This window comes from Biomphalaria glabrata, chromosome 1, assembly GCF_947242115.1.
Source record: "Biomphalaria glabrata chromosome 1, xgBioGlab47.1, whole genome shotgun sequence".
Classification (NCBI taxonomy): domain Eukaryota; kingdom Metazoa; phylum Mollusca; class Gastropoda; family Planorbidae; genus Biomphalaria; species Biomphalaria glabrata.
Window position 1 is genome coordinate 73,003,223 of NC_074711.1, and position 18,049 is coordinate 73,021,271.

Genomic DNA, 18,049 nt, shown 5'->3' on the forward strand with positions numbered 1-18,049 from the left:
ATTCCTTAACAACCTGCATATAAATACATTTTACTGTTACTTTGGCATATGATATCTGAATAATAACCAATGTTCTCTAAAATATGGTTTTATTGTAAGGATGGTCATGAAGAGAAACATTGCACTCTTTAACAATTTAACATTACAATCTTTTGCAACAGCTAGTCTTTAGTCTTCAACCTTCATTCCTGAAACCATACATTATTTATCAACAATGACTTCAAAGTCAACACTATTGAGGTCTAGAAAATCTTGGCAGAAAATTCCGCTCTGTTCATTGATATATTCTGGGATGATGCTAGTTAGTGATCATTAAAGCCAGTATTTTAGAAATCAAAATTAAACTTAATAAATTAAAAAGAACTGCATCGCAAACAAAACATTACAAAATATACTTTCAAAGAAAATTATTTTATAAGCAAACATTTTTGCTGGTACTATCCATACAGTTCCCAACTCTCCAACTCTGGGTCAGAATTCTGAGACCTATGGTCAGATAATCATTTTAGCCAATGATGATGCTAATGGAAGACTTCAGTTATTTCCACCTAATGTGTCTGTGTCCGAGTCTGTTGGTCAAATCCCTGTCAATGTGACTAGAACTGGAGGAACCTTTGGTGAGGTGAGATTTTTTTCTAAAATATTATACCATACTGTTATTGCCATAAAATTGTGTCAATTAGTTTCTACTGGAAGCTTGTAAAACTTTCGTATAACTTACTTTTAACAGCTTTTCTGGAAGCTTGATATTGACATTCATCATATAAATATTAAAAAATCTGAAGTGTGATATTAACAAATGATAATTGAAATACACAATTTTTGCCAGTGTTTCAATATTTGTAACAACTTAATTTATGAAAAATATTAGCAATATCTAAAGTGTATTTGACCTTTTTATGTTGTAGAAATTAAATTTGTATTTTACTGAAAGAACATAGTTTATTTAAAGATCATAAAACCTTTGTTGAAGCAGTTCACCCCTTTCTGTAATCAACAATTCGGCAAGAAGTTCATAAGAATATTGTGCTGTTTTCTTCAGTTGTTCAGCACTGCCGTACAGGGTGTTGGTTATTTTGGGTTGTAGTGGAAGTAGGGTTTACCTAAGGTAGATTAGGAAGGGGCATTCAAAGAGGATATGGTTTACGGTTTGATAAGGGCGCAGTGTCAAAGGGGGAGTTGTGTGGGATTTATTTTGTTCAGATGGTAATTTATTCCAATAAGATAAATAGGAGAATTCAAGGACTAAACCTTTACTGAAAATTTAAATTTGAAGTGCTCATATCTGCAGATTAATCTAACGTTCAATTACTTGACCAGTCTGCTTCATAAATTTTAACTTTAAAAATTCATTGTATTCGACTAATACTGTGTATTAATTTCAGCCTATTATATTCTGTGATACTAGGTGTCTGTCATCTTTCGAGTTATAGATGGCTCTGCTGTAGTAAATCAAGACTTTATTGTGCTGTCTAGTGTAGTGATTCTGCCACCAGGAGTGACAAGCAGGCTGTTAGATATTCAGATCATAGATGATATCATCCCTGAGAGAGCTGAGTATTTCACGATTGAGCTGCAGGATTCGGCCAAGGGTGGTGCAGTACTTGGAGATCAGAGGACCTCAGTGGTTACCATTCTACCTTCAGATGACCCTAATGGAGTGTTTGGTTTGTTGTCATTAGTTATATTTAGTATATAGAATTGCTTTTTAAAAGCTGAAAAATGTAAATAACTCAGGAATCTCTACACATGACTTCTAGTTAAAATAAGGTTTTACTAGTTTCAAAAGAAACTTATCATAAATTAAGCTAATAATTTTTTTTTTCATTTAAATTATTTCCTAATATTTTTAAAGGTCTAAGTAACGTAAATTTATTTGAAACATAGCTTGATAGTTTTTCTATCCCTCTGGTTTTTAGCCAATCAATTTTATTGTTGGACTTAAAAAGCTTAATTTCAATTTTATGAAAGTACCCCAAGAATTCACTATAATGTGTATTATTTTATTTTGCTTACTTTAGCCTTTGGAGCTCAAGGTCTGAAGGTTTTAGAGTTGGACCAGGCTTATACAGTTAACATAACTGTTCTTAGGATTGGAGGTTCTATGGATACAGCAACTGTTTCCTGGGAAGCCAGACTCAATGGTATATAAGACTTACCTTATTATTTGTAGGATTTTAGACATCAAGTTCTATCATTTTTTAAAAAATATTTATACTATTTTTTTTTAATGATTATGTGTTGAGGAAGTATAAACTAAAATCTTGTTAGGAAATCTTTTTTATTTTAAAGTTGATCAGAAACCCTAAGTTCAAAAATAAGAGGAAAAAAAAATGTTTATCTTTGGTCATATTAAACTTTGAATATTTTGAACAAATTAAGTCATTTGAAAGATATTCAATAGAAAAAGATGAAAATGTATGTAAATATTCATAAATAAATATTTGTACATTATATATGTGTAAGTTTTTTGATGCAGTTCTCAAAAGTTTACTTTATAAGCCTTACATGAGCAGTTACTATGACTTACTATCAGGTGTGCCAGCTTCAGATGACATCTCTCCAAGTTCTGGTTCTATCTCATTCGTCACAAATGAGGTTATCAGAAGCATCACAATCAGAATTTTACCAGATGATATTCCAGAAGGCGATGAGGTAAAACATTTTGCAGACTTTATGATTCGCTTTTGAACTGTTTATGTAGAGTTAGACTATCTAAAAAATAATGTTATAAATTTAAGGAAGGCAACTAACTCAACAAAGACATGTGCTTATTAATAGAACATCATAATCATAGAGCTTAGTAGTGTCTTAAGCATAGAATTTTCACAAGCTCCTCCATTTGGGTGGAACTTCCTTGTTTCTTCTAATGTCAACATTCTTTTCTAGTCTAGTTCTTAGCAGTGCACCTTCTGCAGAAACGAAATGTCACTGCACATCATAGAGTTACAAATCAGAGTTACAACAGTAAATTATTTATATTAACTTGTGTAAAGTTCAGAATTGAAATCTTAATATTAGAATATGATTTAAAATCAAGTACAAAAATGATGAATACAATTTATAAAAATTTCAAATTAAGCATTTAATTTCATATCATATACTTCTTAAATGGAACAACATAATTATCTATATAACTATAACAATGTCAGATGTCGATCATTATTCTAAAGTATGTCAGAAATTGATCATTGTTTAAAAATACTTAAATGAAAATCATTAGCTTCTAGCTTTTGTATTCAAGTCTCATTTGATTTCATCTATGGCCTACATCAAAATATTTCATATGGTAAGTTGAGCTATTTTCTAAATGTCTCAAACCAGGACATAGTTATCACACTAACCAATGTGACCAATGGAGCTCGGATAGGGGAACAGAAAACCTACATACTTACTATATTAGCCAATGATAGTCCACACGGTACAGTGCAACTCTCTTCCTCTACTATTGTGATTGCTGAGGACCCTGCTGAGGGAACTCAGTCTGCTTCAGTAGTCAGAAGGTAAGTGAAATAGTAGTTTTTAAATTGATTAGGGCAGAGGACAAGAAATTCATGGAAAACATTTGGATTGAAGCAACCAAGGAAAAGATTCATTATAGTTTAAAAATCTATTAAGTATACAAATATTTTAGAGTCACTGATATATATCTCTATCATAGGTCTTTACAGTGTTTATGTTAGATTAAAAAAAAAACACATAGATTTTTAAAATGTATACATACATACCAATTTTAAAATGTACACAGAATATACATTCATTCGTAAACTGTTACTTAAGTTCAAGATATTAATAATAGAGTAAAACAATGTTTTAGATTAAGTTATACATTTTCTTTCTTAGTGGTGGTACCTTTGGTGCAGTCAGAGTTTACTATTCAACTAGTGCAATGTCATTATTAGAACTTAATGCACTCTCTGGGGGAAATGTGTTGACACTCTTCCTGCCACCAATAGCAGGATTGCCATCTTCTTTGTCAGGGAATGTGCTGAATGTTACACAGGCCAATGATACCCTTCAGGTAAACAGCAATGCCAAATTTCAGTGAACTAGATTTGATGCTAATAGGTTAAGACGTTGAGTATTTTGCTGCTGATTATTCATGTATGATTTAAAATGGTGTGGTCATTGAAAAAAAACAATTTCTAGACAATAATTAATTGATTGAAAAAAATTGTTAGTTTTAAAAGCATTGAAACTGAATTATCTTACTGTTTAACTTTGAGATTATGCTAGTATTGCCCCAATTAATTTTAATGTCTCAAATTTTTTCAATGAAAAGGAATACATATTTATTCTCTAGGCTTGTGCCACCTATTGTGCCCAAGAGTCCAGCTGTGTTAGTTTTATGTATCAACAAACTTTGGCATCAATCTCCTGTCTCTGGTATACAAGCACATTTTCATCAGGATCCCTACAACAAGGCCTCAATGCTAATTTCTATGAAAAAGATGTCAGCAGGGTAAGATTTAAAATTTTAATGTTCTTTTATAACAACAGATTCTCCTGACTCAAAAAAAATATCAAAATATCGTCATAGCTAATAATTTTAAGAAAAATTCTGAGCAGCATGGGAATCAGGATGATTTGCACATTAACAAATCTGTACTTTTCTTTTGAAGATATGTTTATTAAATAAGTTTTTCTGAATTTTCTTGAATTATAAAATTTATACTACTAAATTTTAAAGACAAATACAAATAGATCTAGTGTATTTATGTTGTTCAATTGCTCTGTTGACATACAGTTGAAATAGAACCATTTTTATGTAATATGTGTCTAATGGCTGTCAGCTTTGTCAAAATTGTATGTGAGGACATTTGGGGCATGTTGGGGGCAGGGCTGGGCGGGGCATGTGAACATTGACCTCGGTGGCTGCTTCATGCTTGCCAATGCCAAAGATCAGAAAGATGTTTTTTTAACATCTGGATGGTGTAGTGGTTAGTTTACCTGCACTGCGTTGCTGCTAGGTGGAGTTGTTGTAAATGAGGGGTCTGTGCAGTCCCTTATTTTATTATATTTTCTCTCATTAAAAAAACATTTGGTCTCTAGTGCTGCCTTTATATATGTAATATGTATTCATCATTCATTCAGTTTGAAAGACCATAACATTTTTAATATAAGATAAGATAATTTTTATTGATCCAATCAAATGGAAATTCAGTTTGACTACAATTGACAACCTCAGTGTAACTACTGTACAATAACAATATAGATGCAAATACGAACAACATTCACACACAAAATCACGTACACACTCATAACCAGCGCTTTATAAATTAGACTTCTATGTACTACTTGATGACGACAGATGATCTTGTAACACTCTGACCGAAAGTGGGATGAAGGATTTTTTAAATCTTTCTGTTTTAGTCGTAATGGAAAGGAGATGACCACTTTGGTTAGATCTGATGTAACAGTGGTTTAATGGGTGCAGGTTATCTTTAAGAATCTTGAGTGTTTTGGAAAGGCATCTTTCATATAAAAGCTCTTCAAGAGATGGTAGCTGTGTTTGAGTGATATACGATGCTTTTTTAATTAGTCTATTTAGTCTGTCTTAGTGCCAGTGAATTATTACCAAACCAGCAAGTGATGGCAAAGTTAGATTTCTGATCGTTGCTGTATAAAAAAGCTTAATTATTGTTTTGTCAATGTTAAATTTCCTTAGCTTTCTATTTAAGAAGATACGTTGGTGAATTTTGGTTAAAAAGTTTTGACTGTTTTCACTCCATTTCAGTTTGTTGTTGATTGTTGTACCTTGGTATTTATATTCTAGCACTTGTTCTACAGTTTGGTTGTTTATCTTAATTTCTGCAAGATGGCCTTAATGTTTCCTAAAATCTATTATCATTTCTTTAGTTTTCTGAACATTTAAATAGAAAGTTATCTCTACACCATTGGTAAAAAGTGTTGATTGTTGAATGGTACAAATTTTCGTCACCTGCAATAAGGCCAATGATTGCTGTGTTGTCAGCAAATTTTATGATGGGAGTGTCAGCTGATAAGCTCTGAATTTCATGTGTGTGTGTATGGTATACAATACTGGTGACAGGACGCACCCCTGCGCGCTCCAGTGCTAAGCCCTCTCATGCCTGACACATGCCCATTTACTTTTACATATTGTGGGCGTTTGATACGAAAGTTTAGAATCCAAGCTTGTATGTTTTAGCTAACATATGCTCTTCTGAGTCTAACTACTCTACACATCATTATATAGAAATATTCCATAAAGCCTATTTGTTAGTTGTTGTTATATTTAAAATCTCAAATTATAGTGGGATTTGGTAATATGTGGCTTATTGAATCTTCAACTAAAATTGAAAACTATATTCTTTGAAATGTTTTCTTGATTCTTAATCTAGATGTCCCAACTGCGATTGAATTTAGCCACAGCTGGAGCTGATTTTACTGTAGTTACTCGTATGTCCATTGTGCTACAAGATGGACAAACCACTGGATTAATACAGCTTCCCATTATCAATGATAACATTCCTGAATTGGATGAACAGTTTTTTCTAACCTTAGTGGATGCTGAAGTGGTCAACAGCACCACAGATGTGACTGATAGTCCTCTGCTGGGGAGTCTACTGAAAGCCTCTATAGTGATCGCTGCTAGTGACAATGCCTTTGGCCAATTTGTTGTGTTGAATCCATCAGATCCCTCTAGCAGAGTGGTTCAGGTTCCAGAGATCAACAAACTGGCTGTTGACTTAGTTGTGGAACGACAAGGTCAGGTTTTGTTATACTTTGTACCCTTTTGTTAAAAAAATGCCTATGTCAAAATGGAGCGTGAAAAAGAGTCCTTCAAAAAATTCAGTTGATCTACATTTTAATAAATTAAACATTTACTTTTAAAGAAAAAAGAATACACTGCAATAATAATTGTCAAAGTTGTATGGGTCATTTCTATTGATAGCTGTGTTTAATTTTTGATTTTTCAATTTGTAATCTTTTGTACAATCTTCAATTTGTTTTTCTGGCTCCATTTAAAAAGATTTTTTTCTGTACTATTTCACCGTCTAGGTGGAACATATGGCAATGTTTCAATAGAATGGAGCATTAGTCTTGTAAACAGAACAGCAACCTATGGGGAGGATTACATAGCAGATGGAGCAACACTTTTATTTCTAGCTGGACAAAATAGAAGAGGTATGCTTATTAAAAAACAAACATTCTCAGTATGAAATGCTATTCAGAAAATTTACTACAAAACAAAAGGAAACTGTTCATTTTCAAAATGGATTTATCTCATCTCCACCCATTTAGCTCATTCTCTGTAGCATTCCCTCTATCATAATGAGGTCTTAGTAGCTTAAATATTTCCTCATAAGTATTTCTATATCAGAAATGTGTTCATTATTTAAAGTTGATTGTGTGAGACAATAATAAAACATGCTTAACAAGCAGAATAAAGACTTGTAGTGTGGTATGAGCTTTGGACTGTCGCCTTTGTGGTCCCTGGTCTGCCCACAGCTATCCCCCAACATCCCACAGGAGGCTTGGGCTTTGTTTTAATCTGTAATTCTCAAGGAATTCCAAAAGATGTAAAACAAACAAAAGTCTGGTATAAAGTATTGCAAATAATCCAAACTAAAAGCTTTGAGATTTTCCAGTGTATCAGTTCTTAATATCTTATCTTATCTTATATAATACAGACGTTACTTCAAAAAAGAAGATGATTACGTCCTACGCGTCATGCATTTAGTCATGCATATTAACCAATGACTTAAATTTTGCCAAGTCACTGGTTTTCCTGGCTAGCTCAGGCAACCCATTCCATGCTCTATAGCACTAGGGAAGAAGGAGTATTTGTACAAATTTGTCCTAGCATATGGGACGAGGAATGTGCCTTTATCTTTGTGTCTTTCAGAGTATTTTATTAAATTTTGTTTTTGTATTTGAAGATTATGGTTCAGTGTTTTATGTATGATTGCTACTTTACTTTTGAGCCTTCTGTCCTGAAGGCTTTCTAAATTTAGTGATTTTACTAAAGGTGTTACTCTAGTCAAATGTGAATATTCGTTTGTTATGAATCGCACTGCTCTATTTTGTGTCTGTTCTAGTTTCTTAATGTTTTCTTGAGTAGAGGGGTCCCAAACAGAGGATGCATATTCTATTATTGGCCTAACCAAGGTTAAATAACATTTTAGTTTTATGTTCTTATTTGATTTATAGAAATTTCTTTTAATAAATCCTAATGCTTTGTTTGATTTTTTTGTAGTTTCATCAATATGTGGATTCCATGACAGTTTTTCATTTATTATAACACCTAGGTATTTTGCGTTTTTAGTCTGTGTTACTGGTTTGCCATGAATAAGATAAAAGTGGAATTAATTTGTTTTAGTTTTTTGTTACTCTTAACAACTGACATTTTTCTGGGTGGAAAGACATGCTCCAATTTGATTCCCATTTCTGTAATTCATCTAATTCTCTTTGTAAAATATCTGTGTCTTGTGTTGTTTTTATTGTTCTATATATTATGCAATTGTCTGCAAATAATCTGACTTTTGTTCCTGAACTAATGCAATTTGGTAAATCATTTATGTAAATTAAAAATAGTAGTGGACCCAAGACTGTTCCTTGAGGTACACCTGAGTTTACTGTTATCGGTGTTGATTTAGAGCCATTTATTGTTACAGTTTGTTCTCTCCCTATCAGAAAGTCTTTAATCCACTGATGCAGTGGACCATTAATGCCGAAATATTTTAATTTTTTAAGCAAACTATGGTGGTGAACTTTGTCAAAAGCCTTAGAAAAATCTAGTAAGATAGCATCTATTTGTTCACTATTATCTAAACCTTTTGAAAAATCATCAATTAGTCCTATTAGTTGTGTTTCACATGATCTATATTTTCTAAAGCCATGTTGGTATGGTGTGAGGACATTATGTTTGTCTAAGTGGTTTATTATGTTGCTACATATTATGTGTTCTAGGATTTTACATGTGATGCTGGTAAGTGATACTGGTCTGTAGTTTCCTGGGTCAGATTTTTCTCCTTTTTTAAATAGGGGGGTGACATTAGCTTCTTTCCAGTCCTTTGGTACTCTGCCCTGGTTAAGTGAAGCCTGAAAGAGTATTTTGAACACTGGGGCTAGCTCATTACTTAGTTCTTTGAGTAATCTAGCTGGAATACCATCAGGTCCAGAAGCTTTATTTGGTTTGGTGTTGGCTAATAGTTTTGAATTCCATTTTCTTGTACTACTATATCTTCTATGTTGTCTACTTGGTTCAAATTCAGTAATATGTCTTTGTCTCCTGGGGCTGAGAATGCTGATGCAAAGTATTTGTTTAGAATGTTTGCTTTAGTTTCATTATCATTATGTATTATGTTATGTTCATCTTTTAATGGCGCTACGCCTGTTGTTTCCATTTTCTTAGACTTAATGTATGACCATAGGTTTTTGTTGTTGTCTTTAGATATTACATTGTTTATGTATTCACTCTGCAGCTGTCTGCTTACTTTTTGGGTTAAGTGTTTAATTTTTATATACTTTTTGTAAACTCTTTCTGCATAAGTTTCTTTAAATTTTCTATATAGGTTTTCCTTCTGTTTATAAAGCTTCTTTAGTCTATTATTAAACCAGCATTTATTTATTTTGTTTGATGTGTATTTAGTTGGTATTTGATTTTCTATAATGCTTTTAAGATGGTTTTTAATGAAATTCCAGAGGTCATCGACTGGTTGGTTAATGTCTTTTTCTAATAAGAATGTTTGTTGAAAGTTTAATGCAGCTTGGTGTAGTTGTGTTAGGTTACATTTATTCCAGAGTAAGATTTTTCTTTTGGGTTTTGTATTGGCTACTGCTTTTATCTGACTGTGTATTTTTATGATCTCATGGTCTGATAGACCAGGGATAATATCATAATCAACTACTAATCCAGGTCTGTTGGTTAAGAAGAGATCTAATGTGTTGTTTAATCTAGTTGGCTTTTTAATGATTTGATCTAAACTTAGGTTGTGTAAAGTTTCTATGAAAAGCTCATTTATGTCCTTAAGGTTTTGGTGTTTATCTATGGTTAGTGTTTTCCAATTTATATCAGGTAGGTTGAAATCACCCATAATCCAAAAAACTGCATTTTTATTTGTCTCTTTAAGTGTCGTAATCTGATTACATAGTTCCTGCATGTATTCTAAACTAGAATTTGGTGGTCTGTAAATGCTGCCTATTATTAGGGATGTTGATATGTAATATTGGCTATATATTGTTATTGTTTTACATGATACTTTGCAATTTGTTTTGGGCCAAATGCAAAATTAAGATTCCTCTGATCAGTGCATTTCATGTAAAGTAGCCTATAAATATTGTTAAAGTTAATTTTTAGTTAGATACTGTGAATGCTGATGTCCTTTTTTAGAAAACAGTTTTTTTCCTTGATTTATAATTTATTTCTATGTTTTTCTCATTTCTGACGCTGATACAAATTGCAGGAATTTTTAAATTACAATTCTTTTCCTTTTCTTTTCTTTTTTTCAGAAATCTTGACCAATGCTTAACTTTATAGAATATTGTATACATCGTAATTATTTAAATTATTACTCTTTTAGAGATAACAGATAAAATTCATTATCACTATGTACATAATTCAGTCTTGTTTATTAGGCCTACATCACATATTAGATCAGAGTTGTTAACTTATGAAGTCTTTTACTTTTAGTGATTACTCTGACTATACTTGATGATGCAATACCCGAAGAGAATGAAGAGTTAACAGTCATCATTGCTAATCCAAGAGGTGGTGCAACTTTAAGCAACTTGAGTTCTATCAAAGTTGTAATTTTGGCCAACGACAATGTAGCAGGAGTTTTATCATTTGATAAATCATCAGCGCTAGTTAATGAAGGTGACTTTTTTTTATCCAAAATAGATTGACTTCTGACATGAATAATGTAACTGTAAAAGGCATTAACTAGTTGCAATATAAAACCTAATGTCTTTACTCTTAAGATTATCTTTATAGCACAAAGGTTCTTAAAGGGAAAATTTTTTTTTTTTCTTCTGATTAAACATGTTGTTAGTTTGAATGGCTGAAAAAGATAACACAGTTCTATTGATTGTTAGTATAGTTCCTATTAAAGAGTGAAGTAAAATTTCCTTGCTTGAATTGAAAAGTGAGAATGAAACATATAAATTTTTTTTTATAGATTTCATAGTGATAAGTGAACGTAATAAATTATGCATAAAAATTATTTGTTAATCCCAGGTGATGTTCTGCAGCTCAGGGTAAAAAGAACAAATCCTGCTCATGGTACTGTTACAGCTCAGTGGATCATCCAAGCTAAGATTGGTGTAACTGTCAGCACTGGTTTCTCCCAGTACACTGGAATACTGACTTTCATACCAGTAATTTTTAGTTTTTCAATTGAATTAAATTGTTTTTACTGTAATAATTAATAATGAATGAACAAAAAAATGGCCAATGATATTTTTAAAAATTACATTTTACATTTCAGTTTGAAACAGAGAAGATCTTAAACTTGACAATATTGGCTGACAGCACACCAAAGGAAGATAGAGAATACACTCTAAGTATTCAAAATATAACAACAGATGGTAAGTATACAACAGGAATTATCTAATTAAATCTATTCAAGGCAATAATAAATTGTGTAATTATGCTTCATCGTACATGGTGTCAGGTATTAAAGTGTTAGGCTGTTAAACCAAGAATTTTTAGTTCCAAACCTGGTGGAGTTACTTTGAAACTTTAGTTCATTGAATCTGTAATCAAGACATTGGGTGGAGTAAAGCTATTTAGTTGACTGCCTCATTACTATTCCATTAATGGTACCCTAAAAAAAATGCCAATGACATCATTTACTAAGTGTTCTACATCTCTCACAGGGATTACATTTGTGTGTGTGAATTGCTTGCTTAATTCAGACATAGATTTTAGTAATAGATTTTTTGCATTACTAATATAGAAGATAGGATTTTGTTACAATAAAGAGTCAACATTTTTATATGTACCTCTCAAGCTAATTTTAACTATGAATTAGTTGCAGTAAAATATAAATGAATAGACTTGCCAAGTTATATTCTTTTTTTTTCCAAAACAAGGTGTTGCTCCTACTGGTTGGGCAGCAGTTGACCCTCAGCTGGGTTCAGTGTTGATTACTATAGCAGGCAACAATGACCCTAATGGAGTATTTCAGTTGTCTTCTTCCTCTTTGGACTTGAGAGTACAAGAGAATGTGGGAACTGCAAGGTTGTTAGTGGATCGGAAATTTGGTTCTATTGGTTAGTGAATTGTTTTGAAATAGACATTTCAATACTAAATAAGTCGAGTAGTTTGTCTAATTTATGTGAATAACATCCATCAATAACACATATTAGAAACGTTTTTTATTTATTTATGTAGTGCATCAGATTGATATTATAGATATGCATTTGAATGTTTGTGCTGAACAAATTCTTTCTGATCATTCTTATACAATTTTGCATATCACCTTAACACAATGACCTGTAAGTAAAGAGATAACTGTGGCTTTGTTTATTTTGAGAGTTTTTAAAAAAATATATATCTTTATAGTCTCTCTATTTTTTTTTCAATCCATAGAATACCCAATAACAATATCAATAAAAAAAACTGAATGTTGAACTGACTAAGAAATCACAGTAATAAATGCTACAGTTCATCAATAAATGCTACAGTTCATAGATAATATTGACTTGTACAATGGAACTGAGTTGCCAATAAGGGAGCTCAACTGACAGTATGATCTGATTTGAAAGGAAACTGATATATGCATTGGTCTATCTTTTAAAGTGTTTTAAAAAGACCTTTCCAGAAAGCACACCAACTCTCCCCTCTTTCTTTAAATATTTCTTATGGTGGCCATTCAGACTTGTTTACAAACAATTGTTTACAATCTATACTTAAATATACAATCCTCTTCTAGAACATACATATTTTTTTTTCTTTTTTGACCTACTTTTGTTCAAACCTGTCCTGCTGACCAAATGCCCAGTTAATAATCAAAATTGAATAGCTAGATAGCATTATTCTTGAATAATAAGATGACATAAAAATAGAATTTCACAGAAAGTAGGATTGACCTTTGAATCTCAAATCAAACCTCAGTGATAAATCAGGAACAAAAGTACAGGTCTTTGACATTGATTAACAGCTAATATTAATTAAAAATTTAGTAGTCAACAGAAAATCTATTCATTTCTCTTATTTAGACTTGGGAAATATAAAGAAAAACTTTGCTTTTTAAAAAAAAAAAAGTAGAAGAAATGCCATTGCAAGTCGGCCAATTGTTGTTTCAGAATTACTTATGTGGTTTCCTGTAATATTTTAAAATTTTCCAGGTTTTTGTTTTTGATAACCTTTACAGGCAGTGTGAATTTGTCCTATGAAGTCATTCAAGGCTCACTTAAACCACTTGGTACTCACAGAAATTTGGCCAATATGGGTCAAGACTTTATTGGCATTTCACCTGGTTTTTTAATTATTGGCAATGGAGAAACATTTGGCTACATCAATGTCACAGTGTTTGATGATGATGTCCCTGAAATAGATGAGGCAAGTGACTTTCCTTCACCTTATTTCTTGTCATACTATTGATTTGATAAATTTAGTTAAGAATAGGCCTGGTAAGTGGACGATTAGTGTCTTAAAGAGGGATAGGTGGATAGATTGAAATGACTTTTACTGTTACATTTCATACAATTTGTAAATGAAAATAAATATTGTTTTTAACAGGTTTTTATTGTTCGTCTGATTGGCGTTTCCTTAATGAATTCTACCAAGAGCACTTTATTACCAAGGCTAGCAAGCAATAGTACACAGACAGAAGTGACTATAGCAGCTAATGATGGAGCACAAGGCATATTTCAGTTTGCTACAGACTCTCAAATGTGAGCAAAACTTGTTCCATAAATATTGACTTGTGACGTGCTTGTTTTATCATCTGTATTAGTTTTATAAGCTACAAACAAATTATTGTAAACTTTCAAAAATATTGATATTTGTTCTGCATTACGTCATTAACATAAGCATTGATATTTCTTTATTTTTAACAAATGAAACTTCTTTGTTTTTGTTATTTAAGTATAACTTTTTTGCATATTTAAAATGCCAGTTCTTATACAAAAAAAAAATCTTTCTTTGTAGTGTGACTGTGAGTGAACAAGGTCAGACCATAGCTCTGACTATTGTAAGAGGGAATGGAACATTTGGTCAAGTTTCTTTATTTGTTTATAGTCAGCCAGTCACACCATCAACCATACTAGGAGTAGACTACAACATGTCTTCTGGTGTAAGAAACATTCTGTTTATGGTTTTATTGTTGGTTTTAGTTTACCTTTTTTTCTTTTTTTAGGAAAGAAATAAAACATGTTTTGTCTTTTTTAAGGAAATAATTTTCCAGGAAGGTGAATCCAGAAACTCTGTAATGATCACCATTATAGATGATAATGAACCGGAGCCTGATGAAACATTTGAAGTAATTCTGGCCAATCCAAGCAATGGAGCCTTACTAGGCCAGGCTTCCAGGGGTAACTTTTAAAGACTTTGTTCATTACAGTTAGATAATAGAAATAAATATATATGTTGAGTGTCTTGATTATTTGTTATTACTTTGATCACATTAAGGTTACACGATCAATACATTGAAAGCCTTGGTTATTAATTATTAAGAGTTATTATTATGACTTTACCTACTTTGATAAGGCCTTTGTTTTCTTAATTTTTTTAAAAATATATTTTTGTCTTTTTAAAAATATTTTTGCCTTTTTAAAAAAAAAATTCTGATCTAGACTCATTTTGGATATTATCTTGTGTGTCTTGATTATTTCAGCTAGGGTTACAATATTAGCTAATGATGTGTCTGGTGGTCTTATTTCTTTCTCCACCTCTGAGCCTTGCCATCTAAGGGAGGCGACTGCTGAGGACTCTTCATTTTCTAAGGTTCTTTTTCTTTTGTTTACTCTATGCTCAAGGAATTGAACTTGTAGATACTAATTATTTATAAGTTTGTCACTTCCTTTATCTCTTAATGTCTTTTAGGCTGAGATTTTAGTGAGTCGAACTCTTGGAACATTTGGAGTTGTATCTGTGCCTTTCATCATAACATCTTCAGATGGACAGTTAACTACTGATGTGATTCCTGCCAATGGCTCTATCTTCTTCTCTGATAGACAGGTTTTGTGTATTTTATTTCTAACAATGTGTTTACTAGGTGTGGCTAATGCTTATAGAGCGCATCATGTGAGAACCAAAATGGAAGTTGTTGTTTTTTTTAATGTGGCTAATGTTCATTGATGGTTTCACCACCTTGAAAAGTACAAAGTATTTGTTGTTCACCAATGTCAGATAACTTTAGCGTTATCTGCTCCTCAAATTGCAAGGTCTGAAAGAAGAACTTTTTTTCTTTACTATTACTACAAATTTATGTGTTATTGATTAGAATTTTGAAGGAGATTATTGAAATATTAACAGTTTTTTTAATTGACAAAAATTAAGATGTAATATTATGATCAACAGCAATTTTTGAAGCTTAGAGAAGACATTACAATTCTTTGCCATTTTCTGCTGAACTGATTTATTTAGTAGAGAATTTAAGCAACTCAAATCATATTTCAGCGATTTAGGACAGTTACCCTTCCTACCCTCACTGACTTAAAAAGTGAACCACATTCTTTAAAAATTGTGTAAAAAAATTAAAAGCAGATTTGTCTGGAAAAATGAAAGCTTAAACTAAAAAAATTTAGCTTTAAAAACAAAATAAGAAGTCCATCTTCAGGAAACGCCACTTGCTTTAGTAATAAGAATATTGCTTTGTATTACTTTTATTACACTTACAATTATTTCCTGATATCAGCATGACTTCAATTGACTAACAATAATTTATTTTTAGAAACAATTTTTCACAGCAGTTGTTTTTTAGCTATTAGATTTCTTATTAAAAGGTTTTTAAACTTCGAAACCACTATGAACTACTCAATCTTAAACATTCTTGATCGATAAAAAAAATATCTAAAAAAAAGTTTCATTTAATTGAATTATTTTTTGGACATATTTAATGGCACAGGCGGCAGCAGTACTGACTTTAGAGGCAGTGAATGATGAAGAACCTGAACTAGCAGAGAACTTCACTCTCACACTACTCACTCCATCCAATGGGGCAATCTTAGGAAACATTACAACAAAGGCTATCAATATTGATCAGAGTGATTCCCCTTGGGGTTTGCTACAAATTTATCCTTCTATTACAGGGTGACTATCTTCTTGGATTTTAATTATTAACTTTTTTTATTTTATTACTTTTTTTTTACAAAAGTTTCTACTTAAAAAATTATTTCATTACCACTGATATCAAAAAGCCTTTCTGCAATAAATCTTTGTCATGAATGTTTGTAAAATGTTTTACATGTTGTGGATGTTTCTTCAGATTCTGAAGATAATTATATCCTAGCCCTAACCTAAAATAGAAGGATGGGGGATGGCAGTGGCCAAGGTTCAAACCTGGGACCTGCAAGGCCACTGAATGACAGTCCAGAGCGCATACCACACAACTGGCAGCCATCTTATTAATAGTACTACTATTATAATTTAAATAGTTAATATAATTGACTATATTAATCAAAAGCTCTGTACAATTAATGCATATCACCAAATACTTTACATTTTGTCAATAAGACATGCTCTCTAAAACAATGTAAAGACCAACATCATGAACTAAATAAAAAAAACATTTGATGCCTAATTTCAGATTGACTAGCATTGCAACAGAGGAGATCTTTACCACACTAAGCCTGGATGTTGTTAGAAGTAAGGGTACACTGGGAAAGGTGACGGTGAAAGTGGTCACCATCCCTGGCAGTGCAACAGCTACTACTAATATCAGCAGGGTGGTTTTAGCCCCAATAGCTGAAGTGCTGGGTGCCTCTGTGTCTGATTGGTACCAATTTTTGGTAGGAGGTACAGATTATATACTTATGTTGACCTCTCTACCAGATGATATACAATTGAATACTTATGTGACTAATGGATCAATACTTGGTGCTGGACAATCTGTTCTGTATAAGTGGCAGGGGCAGATGACTTATCTATCAGTGAGTAAATTATTTTTTTTTTTTTAATTTTATTTTTAGAATGGATGCTATTTAGGCAACATTATGATGATTTTAAATTGCAATGAATGGATTACATATATAATATACTTTCATAGATTGTCACAATTTTATATTCAAATTGTATTTTAAGATATTTACACAATTTAAATTTGAGAAAAAATTCTTTAATTTCGCATAATGTATAAATCCAATAGTCAATCTAGTTATTTATTATAGTGACTTTCTAAATTATTTTTTATATTTGCTAGTTCAGACAACCTGATCTCTGTTTGAATGGCATTTAGGATTATTTTTAAAAAATTACATTTCTTTATCATTGTATCATTCAGAGAATTGATTAGAATTAGATATTAGAATATGTAAATTATTTACAATTTTAGGATTATGTTTTATTTGCTAAAATTATTGTACTTATTATCCACTATACCAAGAGGACACTTTAATTAGTATTGATGTGACTCGTGTTAAATATTAGAGATCTTATCTTACTGTTCTTTTGTATGCTTTGCTCTAATTAATGCTTATACCATAATATTTCTTTGAACAACTATATTATAACATTTGCACTCTTTTAGACATGTCACTTTTGTACAAATAGAATTTGCTTTCTATTTTTTTTCTTCTGAATTTTATCACTATTGTCCAGAAAATCTTGTCATCATTTATTTATTTGTAATCTTCATGTATGTTTTACATTGTCAACAAATATTTTTTAAATTTGATGACATTTTCAGACTTTATCTACCAATGGTGCAACAGCTGCAACATCTTTTACTATTTCCAACATAACATACTTAGTGGTGGCCAATGGTGGCAGAGAGGGAAAGCGACAGGTCTCCACCAATGTATACAAAGTCTCAGGACAAGGAACATTGCAAATAGTTAGTTGTTTTTTTTTTTGTTATTTAAATAAAGAAATTTTACAATTGTTTATAAAAAAACATATTTTGCAATACCTTCTGCT

At 31.6% G+C, this 18,049-nt stretch overlaps 1 protein-coding gene across 1 annotated transcript in view; it reads left to right on the forward strand.

Annotated features, from left to right (window-relative positions):
- The window catches only part of LOC106072441 (adhesion G-protein coupled receptor V1-like), a 90,106-nt gene that overhangs the window by 39,777 nt on the left and 32,280 nt on the right, over positions 1–18,049 (forward strand). The window contains exons 35-56 of the mRNA XM_056013226.1: positions 450–622; positions 1,409–1,667; positions 2,022–2,144; positions 2,537–2,655; positions 3,325–3,503; positions 3,844–4,021; positions 4,304–4,462; positions 6,363–6,729; positions 7,024–7,149; positions 10,658–10,843; positions 11,204–11,343; positions 11,454–11,553; positions 12,061–12,240; positions 13,344–13,531; positions 13,712–13,866; positions 14,123–14,267; positions 14,364–14,505; positions 14,808–14,917; positions 15,017–15,151; positions 16,041–16,225; positions 16,722–17,064; positions 17,820–17,966. Coding sequence (XP_055869201.1) covers positions 450–622; positions 1,409–1,667; positions 2,022–2,144; positions 2,537–2,655; positions 3,325–3,503; positions 3,844–4,021; positions 4,304–4,462; positions 6,363–6,729; positions 7,024–7,149; positions 10,658–10,843; positions 11,204–11,343; positions 11,454–11,553; positions 12,061–12,240; positions 13,344–13,531; positions 13,712–13,866; positions 14,123–14,267; positions 14,364–14,505; positions 14,808–14,917; positions 15,017–15,151; positions 16,041–16,225; positions 16,722–17,064; positions 17,820–17,966 — 3,839 coding nt within the window. The remainder of the gene's footprint in view (positions 1–449; positions 623–1,408; positions 1,668–2,021; positions 2,145–2,536; positions 2,656–3,324; positions 3,504–3,843; positions 4,022–4,303; positions 4,463–6,362; positions 6,730–7,023; positions 7,150–10,657; positions 10,844–11,203; positions 11,344–11,453; positions 11,554–12,060; positions 12,241–13,343; positions 13,532–13,711; positions 13,867–14,122; positions 14,268–14,363; positions 14,506–14,807; positions 14,918–15,016; positions 15,152–16,040; positions 16,226–16,721; positions 17,065–17,819; positions 17,967–18,049) is intronic.